This window comes from Protopterus annectens, chromosome 2.part1 (genome assembly GCF_019279795.1).
Source record: "Protopterus annectens isolate FY-2018-M chromosome 2.part1, PAN1.0, whole genome shotgun sequence".
Taxonomy (NCBI): Eukaryota; Metazoa; Chordata; order Ceratodontiformes; family Protopteridae; genus Protopterus; species Protopterus annectens.
In genome coordinates, this window is record NC_056729.1 from 775,907,616 (window position 1) to 775,930,155 (window position 22,540).

General features: G+C 42.4%; 1 protein-coding gene across 1 annotated transcript in view; it reads left to right on the forward strand.

The window, feature by feature from the left end:
• EXOC1 (exocyst complex component 1) overlaps positions 1-22,540 on the forward strand; it is a 1,123,278-nt gene that overhangs the window by 653,246 nt on the left and 447,492 nt on the right. The window contains exon 9 of the mRNA XM_044062479.1: positions 5,398-5,547. Coding sequence (XP_043918414.1) covers positions 5,398-5,547 — 150 coding nt within the window. The remainder of the gene's footprint in view (positions 1-5,397; positions 5,548-22,540) is intronic.

Genomic DNA, 22,540 nt, shown 5'->3' on the forward strand with positions numbered 1-22,540 from the left:
ATATATATATATATGTATATATGTGTGCATATATATATATATATATATATATATGTGTGTGTGTGTGTGTGTGTGTATATATATATATATATATATATATAAAATGTGTGCATGTGTGTGCGCGCAGTGGATATAAAAAGTGTACACACCCGTGTTAAAATGCCATTTTTTTGTGATATAAAAAATGAAACCACAATAAATAATTTCAAAAATGTTCCCACCATTAATGTGACCTATAACCTGTACAATTCAATTGAAAAACAAACAAATCTGTTAGGGGGAAAATATAAAAAATAAAAAACGTACATTAAGCTGGTTGCATAAGTGTGCACACCCTTAAACTAATAGTTTGTTGAAGCACCTTTTGATATAATTACAGCAAAAGAGGAGAAAATATGGGACAACAGTGACATTACAAAGAACTGGACATCCCTCCAAAATTTATGAAAGGACAAGACAAAAACTGGTCAGGGAGGCTGCCAAGAGACTTACAACAACACTGAAGGAACTGCTGGAATTTCTGGCAAGTACTGGTTGTGTACTACGTGTGACAACAATCTCCCATATTCTCAATACGTCTCGACTATGGTGTGGGGTTGCAAGACGGAAGCCTTTTCTTACACAAAAAAACATCCAGGCTGGGCTAAAATTAGCAAAACAATACATAGTCTCCCAGAAGCATGTTGGAAAATGTGTTATGGTCTGATGAGACCAAGGTTGAACTTTTTGGTCACAGTTCCACAAGATACATTTTGCATAAAAACAACACCTTGCATCACCAAAAGAACACCATCCCCACGGTGAAGCATGGTGGTGGCAGTATCATGCTTTGGGGTTGCTATTCTTCAGCTGGAAATGGGGCTTTAGTCAAGGTGGAAGGAATTATGAACAGTTCCAAATACCATTCACTTTTGGCCCAAAACCTTCAGGCATCTGCTAGAAAGCTGAAGATGAAGAGGAATTTCACCTGTCAGCATGACAATGACCCCAAGCATACATCCAAATCAACAAAAGAATGGCTTCACCAGAAGAAAATTAAAGTTTTGGAATGGCCTAGCCAGACCCCAGACCTAAATCCTATAGAAAATCTGTGAAGTGACCTGAAGAAGCCTGTGCACAAGAGATGCCCTATCAGTCTGACAGATTTGGAGTGCTTTTGCAAGGAAGAGTGGGCAAATATTGCCAAGTCAAGATGTGCCATGCTGATAGACTCCTACCCAAGAAGACTGAATGCTGTAATTAAATCAAAAGGTGCTTCAGCAATGTATTAGTTAAGGGTGTGCACACTTATGTAAGCAGCTTACTGTACATTTTTTATATTTTTCCCCTAACATATTTGTTTATTTTTCAATTGAATTGTACAGGTTATAGGTCTCTCTCAGACTCCTACTTCTCAGAAGTCTACTTTTCAAGACAAGCAACGTATTATCTGACAGTTTGCTTCCCCTTTCTCTAGGCCGGATCTTTTATCCCTTTGTCTTTCCCTGTCCCTTTTCAATTGATTAAAGGTCACTCATGACTCTTGGGTTTTGTCCTTCATCCATCAGGGATATTTCAAGGTATGGGAAATTCTTTCTTCCTTTCCTGGGCGTCCCTCAACTTCCTCAGGAACACCTTTCTTTCTTTTAGGAACAGCTTTCACCACTTCTGGCTCAGGGCACCATTTAAGTTGTGCCCCCTACCCAGAAGAAAGGCATCTGGAGACCCATTTTGGGCATTTCTCTGCTTATAATACCTTTCTAAAGGTCCCTTCCTTTTGGATGTCGTCCTTTCAGACCCTGTTCCCTCTTCTTCTTTCCAAGACATTATTGGCATCTCTGGACCTGAAGGATGCCTACCATCCAGCCCTTTTCAGGAAGTTTTTACATTTCTCTTTTTCTTCCTTGCATTTTCAGTTCTCTACTTTGCCCTTTGGCTCTCTACTGTCACAAGAGTATTCACCAAATGCTTTGCTCCTGTCTTTGCCTTCTGCAGGATGAGAGGGGTTCAGATCTTTCTTTATCTAGATGACTTACTCATTCAGACTTCATCTGCCAGGGTTCTGCTTCAGCACTTCCAGTTTACTGTTTGTCTGTTACAAAACCTGGAGTTTACCAGAAATCAGTCCTGGTTCCTTCTCGGGAACATGTTTTTCTCAATTGCAAGATCCAGACCATTCCCATGCTGGCAACCCTGCCTCCACCCAAGGCCCTCTCTCTGATCACCTTTTTTCATTCTGTTCTTCCTCTGGTTTCATTCACAGCTAGTTATTTTCTCAGGGTTCTAGGATTCATGGCTTCCACCATTCCTATGCTGCCTTTAGCCAGGATCCATATGAGAAAACTACAGTGATTCCTCAAGTCAGTGTGGCTTCATCACTGTCATCCACTGGATTTCCTTGTTCCCTTCCTTCCATGTCTCAGGCTCTAAATTCAGTGGTGGATTCATCAGCCAGAACTTCCTTTCCATCCTCCAGTCCCATCTCAGGAACTCTTTTTGGATGCCTCAGATGAGGGTAGGAAGATTCTTTCGGTTCTGTCAAGACTCCAGGGTGTCTGGTCTCATCAGAGGTCAGATCATATCAGCATCATACAGGTAAGAGCTCTCCTGTTAGCTCTTCAAGCTTTTCATTCCATTTTTCTTCCAGGGCCCCTCAAGGTTTTCACAGACAGCTCCACAGTGATGTGGTATATAAACAAGCAAGGGGGGACATGGTTCTACTTTGCAGACTCACTCTTCAAGTCTGTGATCTAGCTGTCCACTATCAAGTCACTCTCTAGGCTATCTACATTCCTACAGATCAGAATATAGTGGTAGACTCTCAAAGCATTTCCAGCACACAATCTCACAAATGGATGCTTCACAGAGATATGTTTCTGGACATTCTCCATCAGTGGGGTATTCCACAGGTAGATCATTTTACCTCCCCTCTGAACAGACCACTTTCTTTTTTCTGTTCCAGAGGCCCATGGCACTTGGTTTGGAAGGTGGACATCCTGTCTTTTCCTTGGAAGGGGATGTTTCTCTATGCCTTTCCTCCCTTCCCCTGATTCTGAGGGTCCTGTATAAGATCAAGACTCCCCTGAAGTTTTGCTGGTGACTATTTTTTGGCCCAGACAGCATTGATTCCCCCTTCTACACTTAACCAGGGTCTATCACCACAAGTTTCTTCACCAGGTGATCCTTCTCACACAAGACAAGGCATCTCTTATCCATTCTGACTTGTCCAGTCTTCAACTGACGCTGTGGACGATAAGGTTTTGATCCCTTTTAGGCATCTCTTTTCCGAGGACCTGCGTAGAGTTCTATAAGAGGCCAGGTAACCCACTACCAGGAAGTCATATTTGTCCAAATGGAAAATATTTTCTTCCTGGTGCCTCTTTCATAACCACCATCCCTTTTCAGTAGGTGTTCCTGGGGTTCTCTCTTATTTTTGTGAATTGCTCCACATTGGGTTAGCATATTCTTCACCTGTCAGTTATTTTTGATGTCTGCCTTTGACTCCTCCTCCTCTGTCCTCTAGATTTGAAGTCCTACAGTTTCTTAAAGACATTATTTATATCAGGCCTAACAGGAAGCCTGTTCCACCTTCCTGAGACCTCAGTTTTATTTTTGAAAATTGACTCAAGCTTCTTTTAAGCCTGCAGATTCAGCTTCTTTGCAGCATTGTATTTAGAAGACTGCTCTTCTTTTAACCCTTACTTCAGCTAGAAGAGTATCTAAACTCTAGATTCTTATGGCTGTTGTTCCTTTCTTTGTTTTTTACAGAGACAGGGTGTCTCTTCATACTATTCTTTCCTTTATGCCCAAGGTGGTTAATGAGTTGTCTCTTAATCAGACCCTCCTTTTTTCATATCTTCAGTCTGGCTAGTGAGAATGTCCTTCACACCAGACCCTCCTTTTTTCATATCTACAGTCTGGCTACTGGAATGTCCTTCACACCTTAGATTTGCATAGGCATTTCAGATATTTGGATAAGACTAAGGCCATTCGCTGAACAGCTTTTTGTTTCATTTCATCCTAGGTCTTTGGGTTTGGCAGTTTCAAAACAAACTATTGTTTCCTGGATCTCTGAGGTCATTTCTTTTTGTTACTCATTTCATGGTAAATGTCTTTCTGCCTTTGTAAAGGCTCATTCTACCAGAGCTGTTGCTTTCTCCGTTGCCTTTTTCATAGGGCTAGACATCATTTCCATCCTCGAGGTTGCTACTTGGACTTCTGTCCCTACCTTCACTAAACATTACAAGTTGGATATTGTTTCCAGAGCAAGAGTTGGCTTTGCCAGAGCTATCCTGCATGGGTTTCTGGGGGGCTCTTCTGTGCATTCTCTTCCCAGGTTTCCTCTTGAGCTTTTGTACTCTCCCTTATGTAAAGAATACTGCAACAGTTATATGGAATGACATAGTGCAGTTGTGTAAAATCTTACCATAACAATAGCTGTCCTTCTCTTCACTGTTGCAGTATTTGCTTCCCTCCTCCCTACCTCCCTCCCTCTTCTGCTCTAACCTATTCTTCTTGCCTTCCTGGCCAGAGGTTCTTTTTCTCTTTCTGGATGTACATGTTTCTCCTGGTCCCTAGGGGTATTCTGTTGTTCTTGGGTCTTTTCAGTTCTGAAGTATGTATGTCCATACATCACCTTTATGCCCTACTCCTTGCTCGGGGAGCATAAGTGTGATGTACGACATCTGTTAATTCCAAAGTCTTTGGCATACTAGTCAGGCGTTGGGCTTTGCTTAGCAGGAGATTCCTTATATAAAGAATACTACAGCAGTGAAGAGAAGGGCATCTATTGTTATAAGATTTTACACAACTGTACTTTCTTCAGGTTCATACTCCTCCACTAGCCACTAACTTTCCCCAGGATGTCTGAGCCTGCAGCAACCACTTGCTGTCATTGTACACAAGCCATCTCATCCTGCATGCATACTGTTAATCAATCTCAGCACATCTGGATCACTGTCAGGGCTTCATCCTTCTGTGCCACAGAGATAGAGAGTGAAGTGTCTTTCATGACTTGATTAAGCTTTTGTACAGAGTTGTTTATGGGACTGTCTTAGTGTAGTTCTTGCTACATTTGAATTAGTAGTCTTAATCATCAGTCTACTTATACTGCATTTAATGAAGTTAGACCATAACAGTCAGGCTAGCATACCTTATTAAGCAGGTCATCTGTATGTAGCAAGTGCAAATAACTAAGTATGTGCTGTTTATTTTCTTTTGTTAACTGGAATCGCCATTTTTCAGCTTTAACCCTAGAAGAATCAAAATCCAGTACATCAGGGGCAGTCCTGATAAAATAATCAAAGTGAAAAGTAAAGGGAAGTTCATATTACTTTTTTACTGACATTGTGGATATTAAACAGGGACAGTGATGTTAACTGTGCAGTGTGTAACTGATCTTTTTTTTTATCTTTGAAGGGACATGACCAGAGTTCTACTCTAGCTCAACACTCGGTTGAACTGACTCTGCCAAAACATCACCCCTTTCACAGAGACCTGCTACAGTATGCCAAACTGATGGAGTGGTTGAAGAATACTGACAGAGAAAAGTATGAAGGCCTCATTCGGGTAATTATATTGCATTCTGAAGAATTTATTATAGTATTTCAGGTTGCCTTCTTCTCCTTTCAACTTTTCCTATTAGGGGTCACCACAGCAGAGCAGCTGTCCACAGAATGATTATAAGTGGAGTTTTATGATATTGAGTTGCCAGCCTGGTGCTCAGTCTTCCATAGGAGGCACACATATGCACACACTCACCCCTAGGACCAATTTAGCGTCTCCATTCCACCTGCAGCATGTCTTTGGGATGTGGGAAGAAACTGCAGCACCCGGGGGAAACGCACACGACTGCAGGGAGGACTTGCAGACTCTGCACAGAAGGCACCCCAGCCGAGAATCGAACCGGGGAACCTCTCACTGTGAGGTGGCAGCACTAACCACTGCAGCCACCCTTGAGTAAAAAGAAGGTGCATTTTTATTTTAGTGTTTATTTTCTGGACTTCCAGAATGGCAGCACACTTGTCAACATAATGATTAGTGATCTTCCAGTGTGAAAATTGAAATTGTGAAAAAAAACTCTAAACCTGTCAGATTGGATAAAATGCAATTACTGGCTTGTAATCACACTACCTGCATGCCAGAAAAGAAGAAATTTGGAAAAATGACCAACCAAAAAAAGAAGATAAAACTCTAGCTAGGAAGAATCTTGCATATGTTCCACAAGAAGCATTTCACACTTCATCTTTGGTACAGGAGGTGGTTTCCAGCAATTTATAGGAAAAAAAGTCAGTCATATACATTCAGGGATGTTTAAAATAAGTGAAACGCTGAAGGACTCTGTGCAGTCACATGACAAAGTCTGGAGAAATAAAAGATATATTAACTAGCTATTCAGATGAGCTGATAAAACAGCAAAAATCCTGGAGAATGAAAAACCTGTTTGGTTGCAAAACAAGCTAAGAAGGGAAATTATGTTTAGCCAGCAAAGAGTGACCCAGGAAGTAGAAGGGGACTCTGCTTTTAATTCATCTGACAAGAGGAAAGCCCATAAAGTGACTTTGCTAGTGAGATGTTTTCTATTGTTCTAAAGGAAAATGCTTGATGAACAGAAAAAGAAAAAACACACACAGAAGTTGACTAGAAGAATACTTTGGATTTGCACATAGGCTGGAGTTTTGAGATGGGCATGACCAGGAAGAAGATCAGAAACATTATGAAATTAGTGAATAAATGGGAGACTGAAATGCATCACTCCCATTAGATATAGGATTAAGCATGTAGAGTGTTGCTTTGCATGAAGAAGTGGCCGAGAAGGATATTGGAATTCTGCTGATTGTGTTAAACTGTAAAGCATATACCTCACTTTGTCATTAATGTTTAGAAGAACACTGAAGGGACTGAAAAAGTAACTGTAAGTAAAACGTTTTTGTTTGTATTAATATTTATATAAAAATTAATGTTATAAATTAAATGTATTGTAAAGCACTTTTGTAGATGGTGCAGACAGGTATTTTGCATGTGAAGTGGGGGGAGTCTTATCAGTGGCAGCTGTCTATTCTAAAGATATTAAAGCAGGGAACCATTTTTCTTACTTGTAATTTGTCCAGGTTTTACATTGTAGCGAGGTAAAAAAAGTCTGGAAAGAAGCAAGTCAAATGATGTAATTTTGGGTTGCTGGTGTGGAAATATAGTGTATTGATCATGTTTTATGCAAAATTAAGATAATATCCTGTTTCTACAGGGGTAGATATTTAAATTATTGCCATTGATTTAAGGAATAGATTAGTGTTTAAAGCAAATAGGTTTGAAAAATAACACAAAATTATGAAAGGCACGAAAATGGTAGTTTCCATATATTTGCAAAGGCTTTAGCTATTTTTTGTATTAGTAAATGCTCTTAGTGGGAGGTAAGAAGTCTACAGGTGCAAACAGCTGACTTTAAGAAGTCTGTACAGTGTGCTCTGAGTAAAATTTACAAAGATTCTTTCATGCATCTGCAAAATTACTAGCTTGTTTGTCTCATTACCAGCTGCTTGGAGATCAGTTGTCTGCAGGTGCAAACAGTTAATCGTGAGACATCTGAATGCTGCGTGCTGTGAGAAATGTATGAGATACAATACAGTTAATGTTTTAAGGTACATTGACAAAGAGTACAGTGAAAAATAAAGTTTGAAACTGTAAGAAGTGAATAAGTTATACAAGTTGTTTTCTTCCCAGCTTCTTTAATACATAAGTGCATTTAATATAACAGTGCAGAATTTTGTTTATTCCTACAGTTTAAGTCAACCCTTAGCATGCTTTTCTCCCTACATTATAGTTTCAGTATCATGTAGGTACCAGGAACCTGTTTGTCCTTTATAAAGCGTTATAAAGATTTCATTTTCTTGCCTTGGAGTCAAGGGAAGGGAAAGCCCACCAAGTTTTTTTTAAGCTTTGCTTCTCACATACTTTGTACAGGAATTTGTCCCCATGTGCATGACATACTGCAGACACAGAGAAATCTGTAGTTTACCCTGTCAGATACTGCTGGTAATCTTAGACCGGTAATTAGTCTTGCCAATGTCAGAAGCTCAGCAGCTGCTATTAAAAAAAGGCCAAGAGCTCTGACAGTATTTTCCACCATCTTTATTAAAGAGAAGGAAGATAAACCATATAATTTCATCTAGTTGATAGGGTTACCATCTGTCTCGGTTTCTGTAGCGCAGTCTTGATTTGGGCAGTTCTGTCTTATGGTGGGCGTTATGAAAAATGGTAAATGTGTCGAAATTCTGCAAGAAATATATTTTCTGACTTTTCTCTAAATGTCACAGAAATTTTATTTTTATATTACATTTACATCATCTTAATATATAAAGTTGTGTAAACATCCAACATTGTATATCAGAGTCTTTCTTGGTGATAAGTTGAAAATAATTATTTTTCATTTGATGATTGTATAGTTTATCCTGTATAATATCAAGTTTCAGTAATATTGTCCCTCTTTGAGCATCTAAAAAAGATGGTCACCCTAATAGCTGACTACATATTTTGTGTACAGATCCACTTATAAGTGGTATTTTCTGTAACTGCAACTGCTTCATAGAAATTGTTAGACTTGTGCACAGAACTGCTGATGTCATGCTCAAGGACTATGGTTTTAATGGAGTGGTTAGTATGCTGTAATTTATAATCAAGGGAAGGAGAACAGCTGCATGGAGTGGTGATTGCTAGATGGGCTCCTGTAGTGATAGAGGAAAAAAGACAATAATGGCAGATTTGTTGTAATAAGGGGTTATTGGTATTGGAGATAGATTTGGCATTTATTTGTTGACTACCTAAAACCACTGTTGTGGAGCTTAAGAGAATTTTGGGAGAAATTAATAGCGTTCACCAGGAACTACTTTTATGGTTGGGGAGTAGGACTTGATTTGCAATAGTGATCAGGGAGATATAGAAAGGAAAATATATCAAGGATAGATTTCTGACAGTATTTGGTATGGGTGATTCAAATTTAGTAGTAGGAATGCGGACAGAATTTCCCAGAAAACAAGGCTAAATGAAAGAATTACTATTTTCCCCCAATGTACACTAACTAGGATGTCCTTCAAGGATGCATCTGCAGTCCTTACAAATGGGTTGTCCTGTCGTCAGGCAGCCCTTCGGTCGGCCGGATTCCACAGTCTGGGTCTGGCCTCGGCTGGTGTCGCACTGCACCCGACGTCATAGCTGCAGTTATTCGGGTATAAAGGCATCAGCCAACGCCATTTTCCTCAGTCTTTCTTGCCACGTGGCCCGAAGCAGAAGCTGTTCGCAAGTGCGGTCGGTCAGAACCAGAGATTACTACTACCGAATACTATCAAGACTTCTAAAAAGCTAAGTACCCCGTTGGGGACTCTTTCTTGCCTCAGCCGATGTCAGAAAAAGTGAATAATTGTTTAACTTGTGGGAAACAAATGCCTCATAAAGATTTCCACTCTTACTGCTTACCTTGTTTAGGCCCAGACCACGACGTCGCTGCTTGTCTAGCCTGTGCTTCTTTTAACTGACGGACGCTTAGACGTCGGTCGGAATTTGCTGAGCAGTTTTTTGGCACTGATTTTGCTTATATTATGCCGTCGGATCCTCCGACTTCACAAATATCCAAAAAACACAAGGAAAAGGACTGACACTCGCGGTCCGTGGTTTCGGCCGAAACCGCGGTTAAGCCAACCGCGAGTTTCTCGGTTTTGGCTGAAACCGAGCAAGCGGTTCTTCCTTCAGCCGAAAACATGCCTTCTACCGAGGCCTCTTCAAACCTGGTGGAATCGGCTTCTGAAATCCAACCTGTGGTTGCGGTTTCACAGGAATTATCTGACACTATTCCCTTGGATATCTCTACTCCTGCACGTGGAGCTGCTAGGCCTCCTGCAGCCATGTCCATTAAGGCCTTTGCCAGGGCTAAAGCAGCTAAAGCTACAAAAACTGTGCCTGTTAAGACCCCCTCTCACAGGCCCAGCTCCAGTTCCCAAATGCTTTCCTTGGCAGAGGATCTTATTTCTTTAATCCGGGGATCCCAACCTCATCCAGACAGGGCCTTTCATCCACCTCCAGAGAAGAGGCCTAGAGCAGAGCCCCCTGAGCCAGTGTCCACAGATGATTCCTCTGATGATTCAGATAATACAGACCCTCCAGAGGCTCCTTATTCCCCTTACGAAGACTCTGATGCTGAAGAGTCCATCCCTTCTGCCTCTCCACCTGAGGAATTTTCCTTTGGTGAAACCTTGCATGCTATGAGGGAACAATTTCAGTGGCAGGGCCAAGATTTTTCAGACTCCAGGAAAAGGCTTAGAACCTTTTTGCATTTACCACAACATAGGCCTTTAGCCATACCCCCAGTTCTTTCTGTTGTAGATGATGCATTTAATGATGCTTGTACTGCTCCTGATTCATTACCTCCAGCCCCTGCTAAGCCCGATAGGTACTACAGGGTCCCGGACACACATCACCATTTATACAAGGCTCCTTTTGCAGATCCGAGACTATCTCCCAGGGGCCTAAGGCTATAGCAACTACCTCTGCTAAAATCCCTCCCTCTGAAAGGGAATCCAGGTCCTTAGAGATGGGGTAAAAAAGTTTACACTTCTGCTACTCTGTCAGCTAGGGCCTTGAACTGTCAATTTCATATGATCCAATATCAAGAATTTATGCTTGACCAGTTAACTAAAAACTGTCCTCTGATGAACCTTTTGATAAGAAGTATGTTCGGGAAATGGTACATAACATTCAGCAAGTTAGTAACCATTCTTTAAAATGCAGCTATGATGCACTGGAGGCTTCCTTTAGATCAGCCATGACTGGTACAGTTATCAGAAGGCATGCATGGTTGAAAGAGCAGGCCTTACGGACCATGTCAAAACAAAACTGTTAGATGCTCCCATGGACAAGGCCAATTTATTTGGTTCTCCTGCACAACAGGTACTGAAGAAGATGGAGGAGAAGGCAAAATCTGTACAAACAGTGAAAGATTTCTTACAGGTCCAACCTCCGAGGTTTAGCAGGAATTGGCCCTCCAAAACTTGGTCCTTTCCAGACTCCTCTAAAGCACAGAGAGGCAGGAATATGCGATCAAGAGGCAGAAACCAATCCAGGGGTGCCTACAGGGGCGCCAGTGGCAGGTAACAACCAGCGAGGCACAGACACCCCCACCACCACTGCAACAGGACAATCACAGTGACTTGGCTCTGGCACCGCCTACAAGGGAACAACTAGAAGCACCCTTAGGCGGAAAGCTAGCCTTATTCTCAATAAACTGGCATTACATCACAAGAGACAAGTGGATTTTACAGACAATAGACCAAGGCTACAGGTTCCACTTCCATACTCTACCAGGGAAGAGGAATGCCAAACCTACCGCCAAATCAAAAGACAGAAGCTCTAAAACAAATATCGCAATTATTAAAGATGAGAGCTGTGGAAAAGGTACCATCTATGGAGCAAGGAAAGGGATTTTACTCCAGACTCTTCCTGGTACCAAGAAAAGAGAACAAATGGAGGCCTATTCTCGACCTGTCCGCTTTAAACACATTCCTCATTGTTCCAAAATTCAAAATGCTGACTCTACAGCAGCTTCTTCCCATGCTGGGCAAGGAGTCTTGGCTGGTAACTCTAGATCTCAAGGAGGCATACCTGCCGTCCCCATGCGACCAAATTGCAGAAGATACCTCAGATTTCTTGCAGGATCAGAGCATTATCAATTCTCAGCATTGCCCTTTGGCTTATCTACTGCGCCCAGAGTGTTCACGAAATGCCTGGCATCAGTAATTGCTCATTGCAGGCTTCAAGGAATCCAAATTTACCCCTACCCGGGCGACTGCCTGATACAAGCGGACAACAAAAACAAGCTAACAGAAGACTTACAAAGAGTCATTTACCTGCTACAAGCCCTGGGATATACAGTCAACATAAAAAAGTCAAGGCTGATACCATCCCAAAGAATAACCTTTTTGGGTGCAGAGCTGGACACATCAAAGCAAATGGCATTCCTAACTGCAGAAAAGCAAGAGCAACTACATCTCTACTTCTTGGCATTAACAAAGCAGAACCATCTAACAGCAAGAAAAGTACTGCAAGCCCTGGGCTTCATGGCATCCTGCATAATACTGGTCCCTCATGCCAGACTGCATATGAGGAAGCTACAGTGGTACCTAAAGAATTTATGGTCTCAACACAAGCACAGCCTAGAAACCAAAATTCCAATAATCCCATGCCTGAAGCAAGAGTTCCTATGGTGGGCTCAGGCCTGTCAATCAAACACAGGATTGCCCTTCTACAGCATTCAACCAAGCCAAACCATCACGACGTAGCCTCAGACCTCGGTTGGGGGGCCCACATGCTGGACAAGTGCATACAAGGCTTATGGACTCAAGACCAGCTGCACCTACACATAAATCTAAAGGAAATGCTGGCAGTAAAATTGGCAATCAGACCATTTCTCCGAGAAGGTCAGTTGATGATAAGGACAGACAACACCACAGTTATGTGGTACATCAACAAACAGGGAGGCACACATTCATACCCTCTATGCCAGATGGCACTGGACCTATGGAATGTGGCTCTGAGCTACAACATTCAGTTACAAGCAATTTTTGTACCAGGAAAAGAAAACATTCTAGCAGACATATTAAGCAGGACTACCACGGATGCCCACGAATGGATGCTGCATCCGGACATATTCAAAGCCATTACAAGAAAATGGGGACTCCCAGAAATAGAGTTATTTGCATCCCCTCGCAATCACCAACTAAAGAAATTCTGCACAAGGACGTACCACCCACTTGCTTGGAAGGTGGACTCCCTATCTTTCAGTTGGAAAAACCTGACAGCATACGCATTCCCACCACTTCCTTTGTTGCACAAGGTGCTATTGAAGATCAAAGAAGACCATCCAAGGATCATTCTGATAGCTCCAGACTGGCCAAGGCAACATTGGTACCCATTACTAAGGAGCATGTCTCGGGAACAAATATGGACACTACCCCTGGTTCCATTGCTGTTAACACAGAACAACTACAACATCCTGCATCCAAGCCTGAAAACTCTGCAGCTGACTGCCTGGAACATTACATAAGATCAATTAACCCAAATTTATCACAAAGGGTTAAAGACATTATCCTTGAGGCTCGCAGATCCTCAACAAGGAAAAATTATGCAGCAAAATGGAAAAGATATCTCATTTAGAATACTGCAAAGGGAGAAGATGCGTCACTGGTAAACATAGCCAACATCCTGGAATACTTGGCAGAGCTCTTCCACACAGGCCTGTCCTATTCTTCCATCAAGATACATGCATCAGCAATTTCAGCAGAATACAGCTTGGATCCTCCTGTCTTCGCATCCTCTGCTCACGCAGTTTCTGCGAGGAATTAAAAATGTAAAACCTCCTAGGAAACCACCATTGCCAGCATGGGACTTGAACTTTGTGCTAGAAAAATTGACACTTCCTCCTTTCGAACCAGCAGCAACAGCAGAATTACAATACTTATCATGGAAGACTGCTTTCCTGCTGGAAATCACTTCAGCAAGAAGGGTATCTGAACTACAGGCATTAATGGCAGTGCAACCTTTCCTGATCTTCCATCAAGATAGAGTGTCCATGAGAACAAATCCTACTTTTATGCCTAAGGTGGTATCCAGAGTATCTTTAAATCAGGCTATCCACCTACCTACATTCTTCCCCAACCCACAGAACAGGGGAGAAAGACTGTTGCATACCTTGGATGTACATAGACAGTTACGCTACTACCTGGACAGGACCAAGGGCAATAGAAAAACTGACCAACTACTGGTAGCATATGCAACAGGAAGGGAAGGAAAAGCAATTTCAAAACAGACAATCTCCAAGTGGATAGGAAATTGCATTAGATTTTGTTATTCCTACCATGGAAAGAAAACTCCAGAGAACATCAGGCCTCACTCTACAAGGGCTACAGCCACTACCACAGCTTTCTTATGAGTGGCTACCAAGGACATTATAGAGGCGGCTACTTGGACCTCCGTGCATACATTTGCCAAGCATTATAACTTACCTTTATACTCTAGATCCCGAGCAGGTTTTGCCACTGCTGTTTTGCAAGGGATCCTAACTACACCATAATCTCTTCTTTCCTCCTCCCCTGGTTTGGCTATGGTATTCTACCCATTTGTAAGGACTGCAGATGCATCCTTGAAGGACATAGTACAGTTTTGTACCTACCATAAATGTAGATGTCCGATAGGAATGCATCTGCAGTCAAGACCACCCGCCTTCCCCCCTGTGGTACTCATAGGGTATTTGCCCATCTTATAGCTAGCTGGGGGGGGATCTATTATGGTGTATTTGTTTGTATATATGTACATACATGCTTATTTTTTGTGTTTACTCTCTACTATTTGGAAACATTGGCATTTATCCAAATTTAGCCTTCCAAGAGGGCACCTGACATCTGGGGCAAGAAACACTGAGGAAAACGGCGTCGGCTGATGCCTTTATACCCGAAGAACTGCAGCTATGACGTCGGGTGAAGTGCGACACCAGCCGAGGCCAGACCCAGACTTTGGAATCCGGCCGACCGAAGGGCTGCCTGACGACAGGACAACCCATTTGTAAGGACTGCAGATGCATTCCTATCGGACATCTACATTTATGGTAGGTACAAAACTGTACTTTATACTGGATGGAAATTTTATATCAGAGGAGCATGTGTATTTAATATGAAAGTATTGGCACACATCCAGTAACTGATGTCCTTCAAGAATGCAACTGCAGTCATAACATATGGGTTGTCCTGCCTCAGGCAGCCCTCGGTCGGCCGGATTCCAAAGTCTGGGTCCGACGTCGGCTGATGTCGCATTTCTCTCCGACGTCAGAGCGGCTGGAATACATAAGCATCAGCCGACGCCATCTTCTTCAGTCTTTCTTGCCGCGCAGTGCCCGAAGCAGAAGCAGTTCGCAAGTGCCGGTCGGTCAGCTCCTGTATTCTTCGAATCCGAAGTCATCAAAAAGCTAAGTACCCCGTTGGGGACCTTTTCTTGCCTCAGCCGATGTCAGAAATTACTGAAAAAGTAAATAATTGTTTGTCTTGTGTTAAACAAATACCTCATAAGGATTTCCACTCTTACTGCCTTCCTTGCTTTGGCCCAGACCACGACGTCTAGGCCTGTGCCGCCTGTGCTCGCTTCAATAAGCGCACTCTAAGGCGCTGGGCGGAGTTCGCTGAAGACTTTTTCGGCTAAAAATTCGATTATACAATGCCGTCGGAACTACCGACATCGCAGACTCCTAAGAAACGAAAAGACCGGGACCGACATCCTCAGCCCGCGTCTTCCTCCGACACCACGCCAAAACCTACCGCGAGTGCCCCGGTTCCCTCTGAGGCGGTTATTTCACCACTCCGAACCGAAGACACCGCATTACCGATACCTCCAATACCGGAGACCACACCGACGCCAGTTATTGATTTTCCTCCGGATACTGAAACCGAGGAAATGCCCGAGACCATTGCTGTGGATAAGGTCACTCCTGCACGTGGAGCTGTTAGGCCTCCCATGTCCATGTCTATCAAGGCCTACACACATGCTAAGGCAGCCAGCAAGACCAAGCACCTTACTGCTAAAGCCTTACCTCATCTTACTCCTGAAACACAAATCATGATTATGGCCGCAGACTTAATTTCCATGATCAGAGGTTCACAGGCCCATCCTGAGAGAGGATCCCAGCCTCCTCCTGATAAGAGGCCCAGGGTTGAACCCTCTGACCCCTCTCCCTTCAGATGAAGATTCTGAGGACTCTGTTCACTCCGATAGCCAGGAAGAGCCCTTCCAGACCTATGAGGACTCAGATGCAGAGGACTCCATCTCCTCGGCCTTCCCTCCTGAGGATATTTCTTTTGGGGAAGTTCTGCATTCCATGAGGGAACATTTCAAGTGGCAAGGCCAGGAATATTCTGATTCCAGAAAGCGCCTTCGAACCTTCCTTAAAAAGCCCCAACACAGGCCCTTAGCTATACCTCCTGTGCTTGATGTTTTGGATGATCTATACTCTGACTCCAGTGTTACCCCTGATACTCTTCCTGCCAAGTCTGATAGATACTATAGGGTCCCAGAAACACATTCTCATTTCTTTAGAGCCCATGCTGTTGATTTAGAAACAATTTCACAGGGACCGAAAGGGGTTTCAGCTACCACCTCCAAAAATCCTTTGCCTTCCAACAGGGAAGCTAGGTCATTAGAGAGATGGGGAAAGAAGGTTTACACCTCCACTACTTTATCTATGAGAGCTCTCAATTGTCTTTCATATGTTTCAATATCAGGATTACCTGTTAGATGATTCACAGAAAACATTGGCCTCTCCTGAACCTTTAGATAGGAAGTCTTTGCAGGAGGCTGTACATAATTCTCAGCAAGTTAGCAATCACTTTCTACAGTGTGGATATGATGCATTGGAAGCTTCATGTAGGGCAGCTATGACAGGGGCGGTCATTCGTAGACATGCATGGTTAAAAGAACAACCTCTACCAGATCATGTTAAGGCAAAACTTCTTGATGCACCCTTGGAAAAGAACAAGCTTTTTGGTGCTAATGCTAAAGATGTGTTAAAGTCCATTGAGGAAAAAGCCAAGTCAGTTCAGACAGTCAAAGATTTCCTCCAGGTTCAGCCACCCAGATTCAGCAGGAATTGGCCTTCTAAAAACTGGTCCTTTCCTAATCCTGAAAGATTTCAAAGGGGCAAAAACAGGCGTGGCCGAGGAAGAGGACAATACAGAGGTTCCTACAGGGGACGACAATGGCAACCAGCAAACCAAAGAAGTGACACAGGGGTTTCTCCTGCCCCACAGGGACAATCTCAATAACTTTCCTCTACTGCCGCTGACCAAGGAGCAAACAGAAGCTCCTTTGGGCGGAAAATTATCTCTGTTTTCAGACAATTGGCACAGACTGACAAAGGACAAATGGATTTTGGACATTATAGACCAAGGTTACAGGTTCCACTTTCATACCTTGCCAAGAAAACAAGGCATGCCAAACCTACCACAAAACCAGAGAGCAGAGGCTATCAAGCAAATTTCTCTGCTTGCTCACATCAAAGCAATAGAAAAAGTCCCACAACAAGAACAAGGCCAGGGGTTTTATTCAAGACTGTTCCTTGTTCCAAGAAAAGAAACTCAATGGTGACCAATATTGGATTTGTCCGCATTAAACACCTTCCTCATAGTACCAAAGTTCAAAATGCTGACTCTACAGCAACTCCTTCCCATGCTGGGCAAGGGGTCTTGGCTGATTACTCTGGACCTCAAGGAGGCATACCTGCATGTCCCTATCAGACACAGCTGCAGAAGATACCTCAGATTTCTTGCAGGGCCAGAGCATTATCAATTCTCAGCATTGCCATTTGGCTTATCTACTGCACCCAGAGTATTCATGAAATGCCTGGCTTCAGTAATTGCTCATTGCAGGCTTCAGGGGATCCAAATTTACCCGTACCTGGACGACTGCCTCATACAAGCGGACGACAAACTGATTTTGACAAAAAACTTGAATTATGTCATACAATTGCTACAGGCTCTGGGATACGCAGTCAACTTCCAAAAGTCAAGACTACAGCCATCCCAGCAAATAACCTTCTTAGGAGCCAATCTAGACACAGCCTCTCAAATGCCTTACCTGACAGAAGACAAGCAAAAGAAGTTAACTCATTACTTCAAAGGTTTGGCAAAGCTCACCCAGATGACTGCAAGGAGATTCCTACAGGCCCTGGGTTACATGGCATCCTGCATTCTCCTGATTCCATTAGCAAGACTACACATGAGAAAACTTCAATGGTACCTAAAAAGCTTATGGTCTCAACACAGCAACAACCTAGAGACAACCATACCGCTCATTCCATGCCTACAAAAGGAATTTCTATGGTGGGCCTCGGTAAGCCAGGCAAACACAGGTATGTCGTTCAAAAAGCCTCAGATAACACAGACCATGACCACAGACGCCTCAGACCTTGGATGGCGGGCGCACATGGAGGGCAGATGTATTCAAGGACAATGGTCTCCAAAGGAAACACATCTGCATATCAACCAAAAAGAAATGCTGGCAGTAATGCATGCCATCGAGGCCTTTCGGCAACAACTTCAGCAAGGCCACCTGCTAATACGGACAGACAACACCACTGTGATGTGGTACATAAACAAGCAGGGGGGCACCCATTCTTACGCCCTTTCCAGACTGACAATGAATCTTTGGGAAAAATCACTGAGCCTAAACATACAGCTGCAATCCCAGTTTGTTCCAGGCAAAGACAATGTGTTGGCGGACAGCCTAAGCAGGAATTTCCTAGACCCCCACGAGTGGAGGTTACATCCAGAAATATTCATACGACTCACCTCGACATGGGGCAGGCCAGAAGTAGACCTATTTGCCTCCCACCTCAATCATCATCTACAAAGGTCTGTTCAAGGACATATCATCCACAAGCATGGAAAATAGATGCTCTCTCATTCAACTGGAACTTCCTAAAAATCTATGCATTCCCACCTCTGCCACTGATGACCACAGTATTACTAAAGATCAAGCAGAGAAGCCCAAGGAGATCCTAATAGCTCCAGACTGGCCAAGACAACACTGGTATCCACTACTACGGAGCATATGTCACAACAAAAAGTGGGCCCTTCCCCAATGGCCCCAACTTTTGACTCAACACAACTTCAAGACAGTACATCCCAACATTCAGACGCTGCAGCTAACAGCTTGGGAGATCCCATGAATAACCTCAATCTATCTCTCTCCAAGGAAGTTCAGCGGATACTAACAGAAGCCCGAAGACCATCCACCAGAAAGGTTTACTCAGCAAAATGGAAGAGATTCAGCATTTGGAATACCAGCAAGGGTCATGATGCATCATTACTGAACATCCCACTCATTCTGGAATATTTGGCTAATATGCTACAGAATGGACTCTCATATTCTTCCATAAAAATACATGCTTCAGCTATCTCAGCTAGATACAACACTGATCCACCTGTGTTTTCGCATCCTTTGTTAAGGCAATTCCTTAGGGGAATCAAGAATATAAAGCCACCAAGAAAGGCTCCAGTACCAGCTTGGGACCTCAACTTTGTCCTAGAAAAACTGACTCTACCCCCCTTAGAGCCAGCAGCTTCTGTGGACTTACAATTTCTCTCATGGAAGACAGCTTTCCTGTTGGCAATTACCTCAGCAAGAAGGGTTTCGGAATTACAGGCCCTAATGGCAATACCACCGTTCATAACCTTTCACAGAGACAGGGTCTCCTTACAAACCAACCCTACTTTTCTGCCAAAAGTGGTATCTAGGGTTTCTTTGAATCAAGCAATTCACCTGCCTACCTTCTTTCCCAATCCTGAGAACAAAGGGGAAAGGCTGTTGCATACCTTGGACATTCACAGACAACTTCGCTACTACCTGGACAGAACCAAGACCAGTAGGAAGTCTGATCAGCTTTTTGTAGCTTACGCCCCTGGAGTACAAGGGAAAGCAATTTCCAAACAGACTATTTCAAAATGGATTGGGCATTGCATCAGATTCTGTTATTCCTTCCATGGAAAGAGTGTACCAGCCAATGTCAGACCACACTCCACCAGAGCTACAGCCACCTCTACAGCATTCTTAAGAGGGGTGCCTACAAAACACATTCTAGATGCTGCTACATGGAGCTCCGTGCATGCATTCTCCAAACACTACAACCTCCCTTTATATTCCAGATCCAGAGCAGGCTTTGCTTCGGCAGTCCTGCAGGGATTGATAGCTACACCATCCTTTTCTTAGAGCATTCCACCTCCCCCAGCTAAGCTATGGTATTCAACCCATATGTTATGACTGCAGTTGCATTCTTGAAGGACATAGTACAGTTTTGTACCTACCATAAATGTAGATGTCCGATAGATATGCAACTGCAGTCCCCTCCCTCCTTCCCTCTATGCCTTGGGTCCACTCCTCTCCCTGTTATCCTTAGCTGGGGATATCTGTTATGGTGTATCTGTTTATTGCTTATTTATTTGTCTGGAAACCTGTTTTTGTCTTCCAATTTGATTACAGCCTTCCTTGGAGGGCACCTGGCATCTGGGGCAAGAAACACTGAAGAAGATGGCGTCAGCTGATGCTCATGTACTCCAGCCGCTCTGACGTCGGAGAGAAATGCGACATCAGCCGACGTCGGACCCAGACTTTGGAATCCGGCCGACCGAGGGCTGCCTGAGGCAGAACAACCCATATGTTATGACTGCAGTTGCATGTCTATCAGACATCTACATTTATGGTAGGTACAAAACTGTACTTTTCGGATAATGCACCAATAAAAGCTAAGATAAAGAGGCAGGCTGATGAGCTAAAAATTGGACACTGGTGCTTTCCTACTTACCTAGAGAAATTTAGAGAACAAGCAGTGGAAATGATTTTGCAAATTATTGGGAAGAATAGCTTGTGAGTAGGATAAAAAGAAAATGGAGTTTAAGGATTCCAATCCAAAGAATTTATATCTAGAGGAGTCATTCCAAACTGTGTTCTGAGCCCTTATCCCTTTTACATATTTATGTATTCATTTCTGGCTGTTAATAAATTCTGAGTCAGGAAGTTTGTTGACTGTATTAAAATTATAGGGATAATTCCTTCAGTAAATGACCAACATGTAATCCAACTTTACTTAGATTGTTTATGTAAATGGGTTCACTCAAATGGTATGCAATTTAGTAAGATAAAGTGCAGGTTGCTGCATATGGGAAAGCAAAATTTTACTTGCTCATATCACTTAGACATTACTACCATTAAAGAAGGCTTGCTGTAGGAAGACTGAGTAATTATAATCAATGGAAGTTTGAGTAGCAGGTGAATAAATAATGAGCAGTATGTACTCATCAGTAAAGACTTTGAGAACCGTGTCCTCTAGCGAAGAGTTGGTTATGATGAGCATTTACAAAACAATCATTAGAGCTGTTCTTGAAGATGGAGCGGTGTGTTTTTTTTTTGTTTGTTTATTTTCTAGAACTGATATATCTAGATTAGAAAATGTACAGATATTTTTACAAGGAAAATAAGAGTTCTATTCAGTGCTCCATATGAACTTGGACTTAAGAGGCTTAATTTAATCATTTTTTGGTACAAACAACGTAGGGAATGATTTTATTTGTATTTATAAATGTTTAAAATATAGAACTAGGCAGTTTATTGGGTATTGATGTTCTGCATTATGATATAGGTACTAGAAATAATTTGCACATTGTGAATATTAAGGTGATGCAAACAAAACTGGGTAGTAATTATTTGCAATTCGGAGCAAACAGAAGATAGAATTCTCTGCCATTAGAAATTAAAATGATTGACAATACAGAAGTCTTTAAAAGCAGAACAGATAGATGGAGTGGTAAAAAGGTATATTAGTTATCATTTAGGTGGAAAGAGGCCTTTGATGATTTCCTATGAGGTCCAAGGTTGATCTTTGAACATCAAAAAGCAAAACAGAAATAAAAAAGAAAGAGATACAGGAAATATGCGGTCAGAATTATTTATGGGTTTTGACAAAGATTAAAATTATTGCTGAATAATGGGGAATCTTGCAGAACATAAGATGAGCAACTACCGAGTGCTAAAGGGAAAATAAGTGGGTATGTAGATAATATGCATCAATTTAGAAAGGTTTCTGTTAAACATCCTTTTTTTATAACAACTGCAGAGGGCAAAACCTTTTAGAATAGCTTGGTCAACAAAGTAGAAAGGACTGTCACCAGACTTAGTGATCATATGACAAGAAAAATAACCACAGATCCTACTGAGGTATTGGAGAGATTTCATACATTTTGTAAATATTTCTTTAAAGCAGAAGAATGTAGAAACCAAGAAAAGGAACAAGTGGAAATATTTACAGAAGGCTTAAATATGCCAAGGTTAGTAGAAGTAGATGAGGCTAAACGATTAATATCTAAGATAGGAAGAAGCAAGATAAAAACAATGCTATCTAATCAATCAACAGGAAAGTCCCCAGGAAAAAGATGGTATTCCTATTAAACATTGGAAGTTGGGATGGACGAAAGTGATAAATATCTAGAAGGTTATGTTTATCAATATTTTAAAAGGGGATTGCTAGCATCTTGGGGGGGACTCTGTTACCCGAAGTGATCCTCCAGCCCCAGTGTCATATAGACTCATTTCCATTTTAAACCATGAGCATAGATGTTTATATCTGTACTACCTATGAGAATGACAAAGGAGTTGCTAAACATTTATAGTTTGGAATCAGTGTAGTTTTATGGAGGGGAGGCAGATGTATTGACAACATTAAGTCATTAATACCTGTGTGGTGTGGAATGTCACACTTCTAGTAACCTGCACACATCTTGCATTCCATGTAATTTTTTGGGAAATCAACATAAAAAGCATAAGATAAACAAATGAAAATGTTTTGTGAACAATAATAGCTATTATCAGCAAGAAGTATTCTTTGCCATGATAAAAAATAGTGCAGGACGGCGCAGTGGTGCAGCAGTAGCATTGTCGCCTCACAGCAAGAGGTTCTCTGGATCGATTCTCGGCTGTGGTGCCTTCT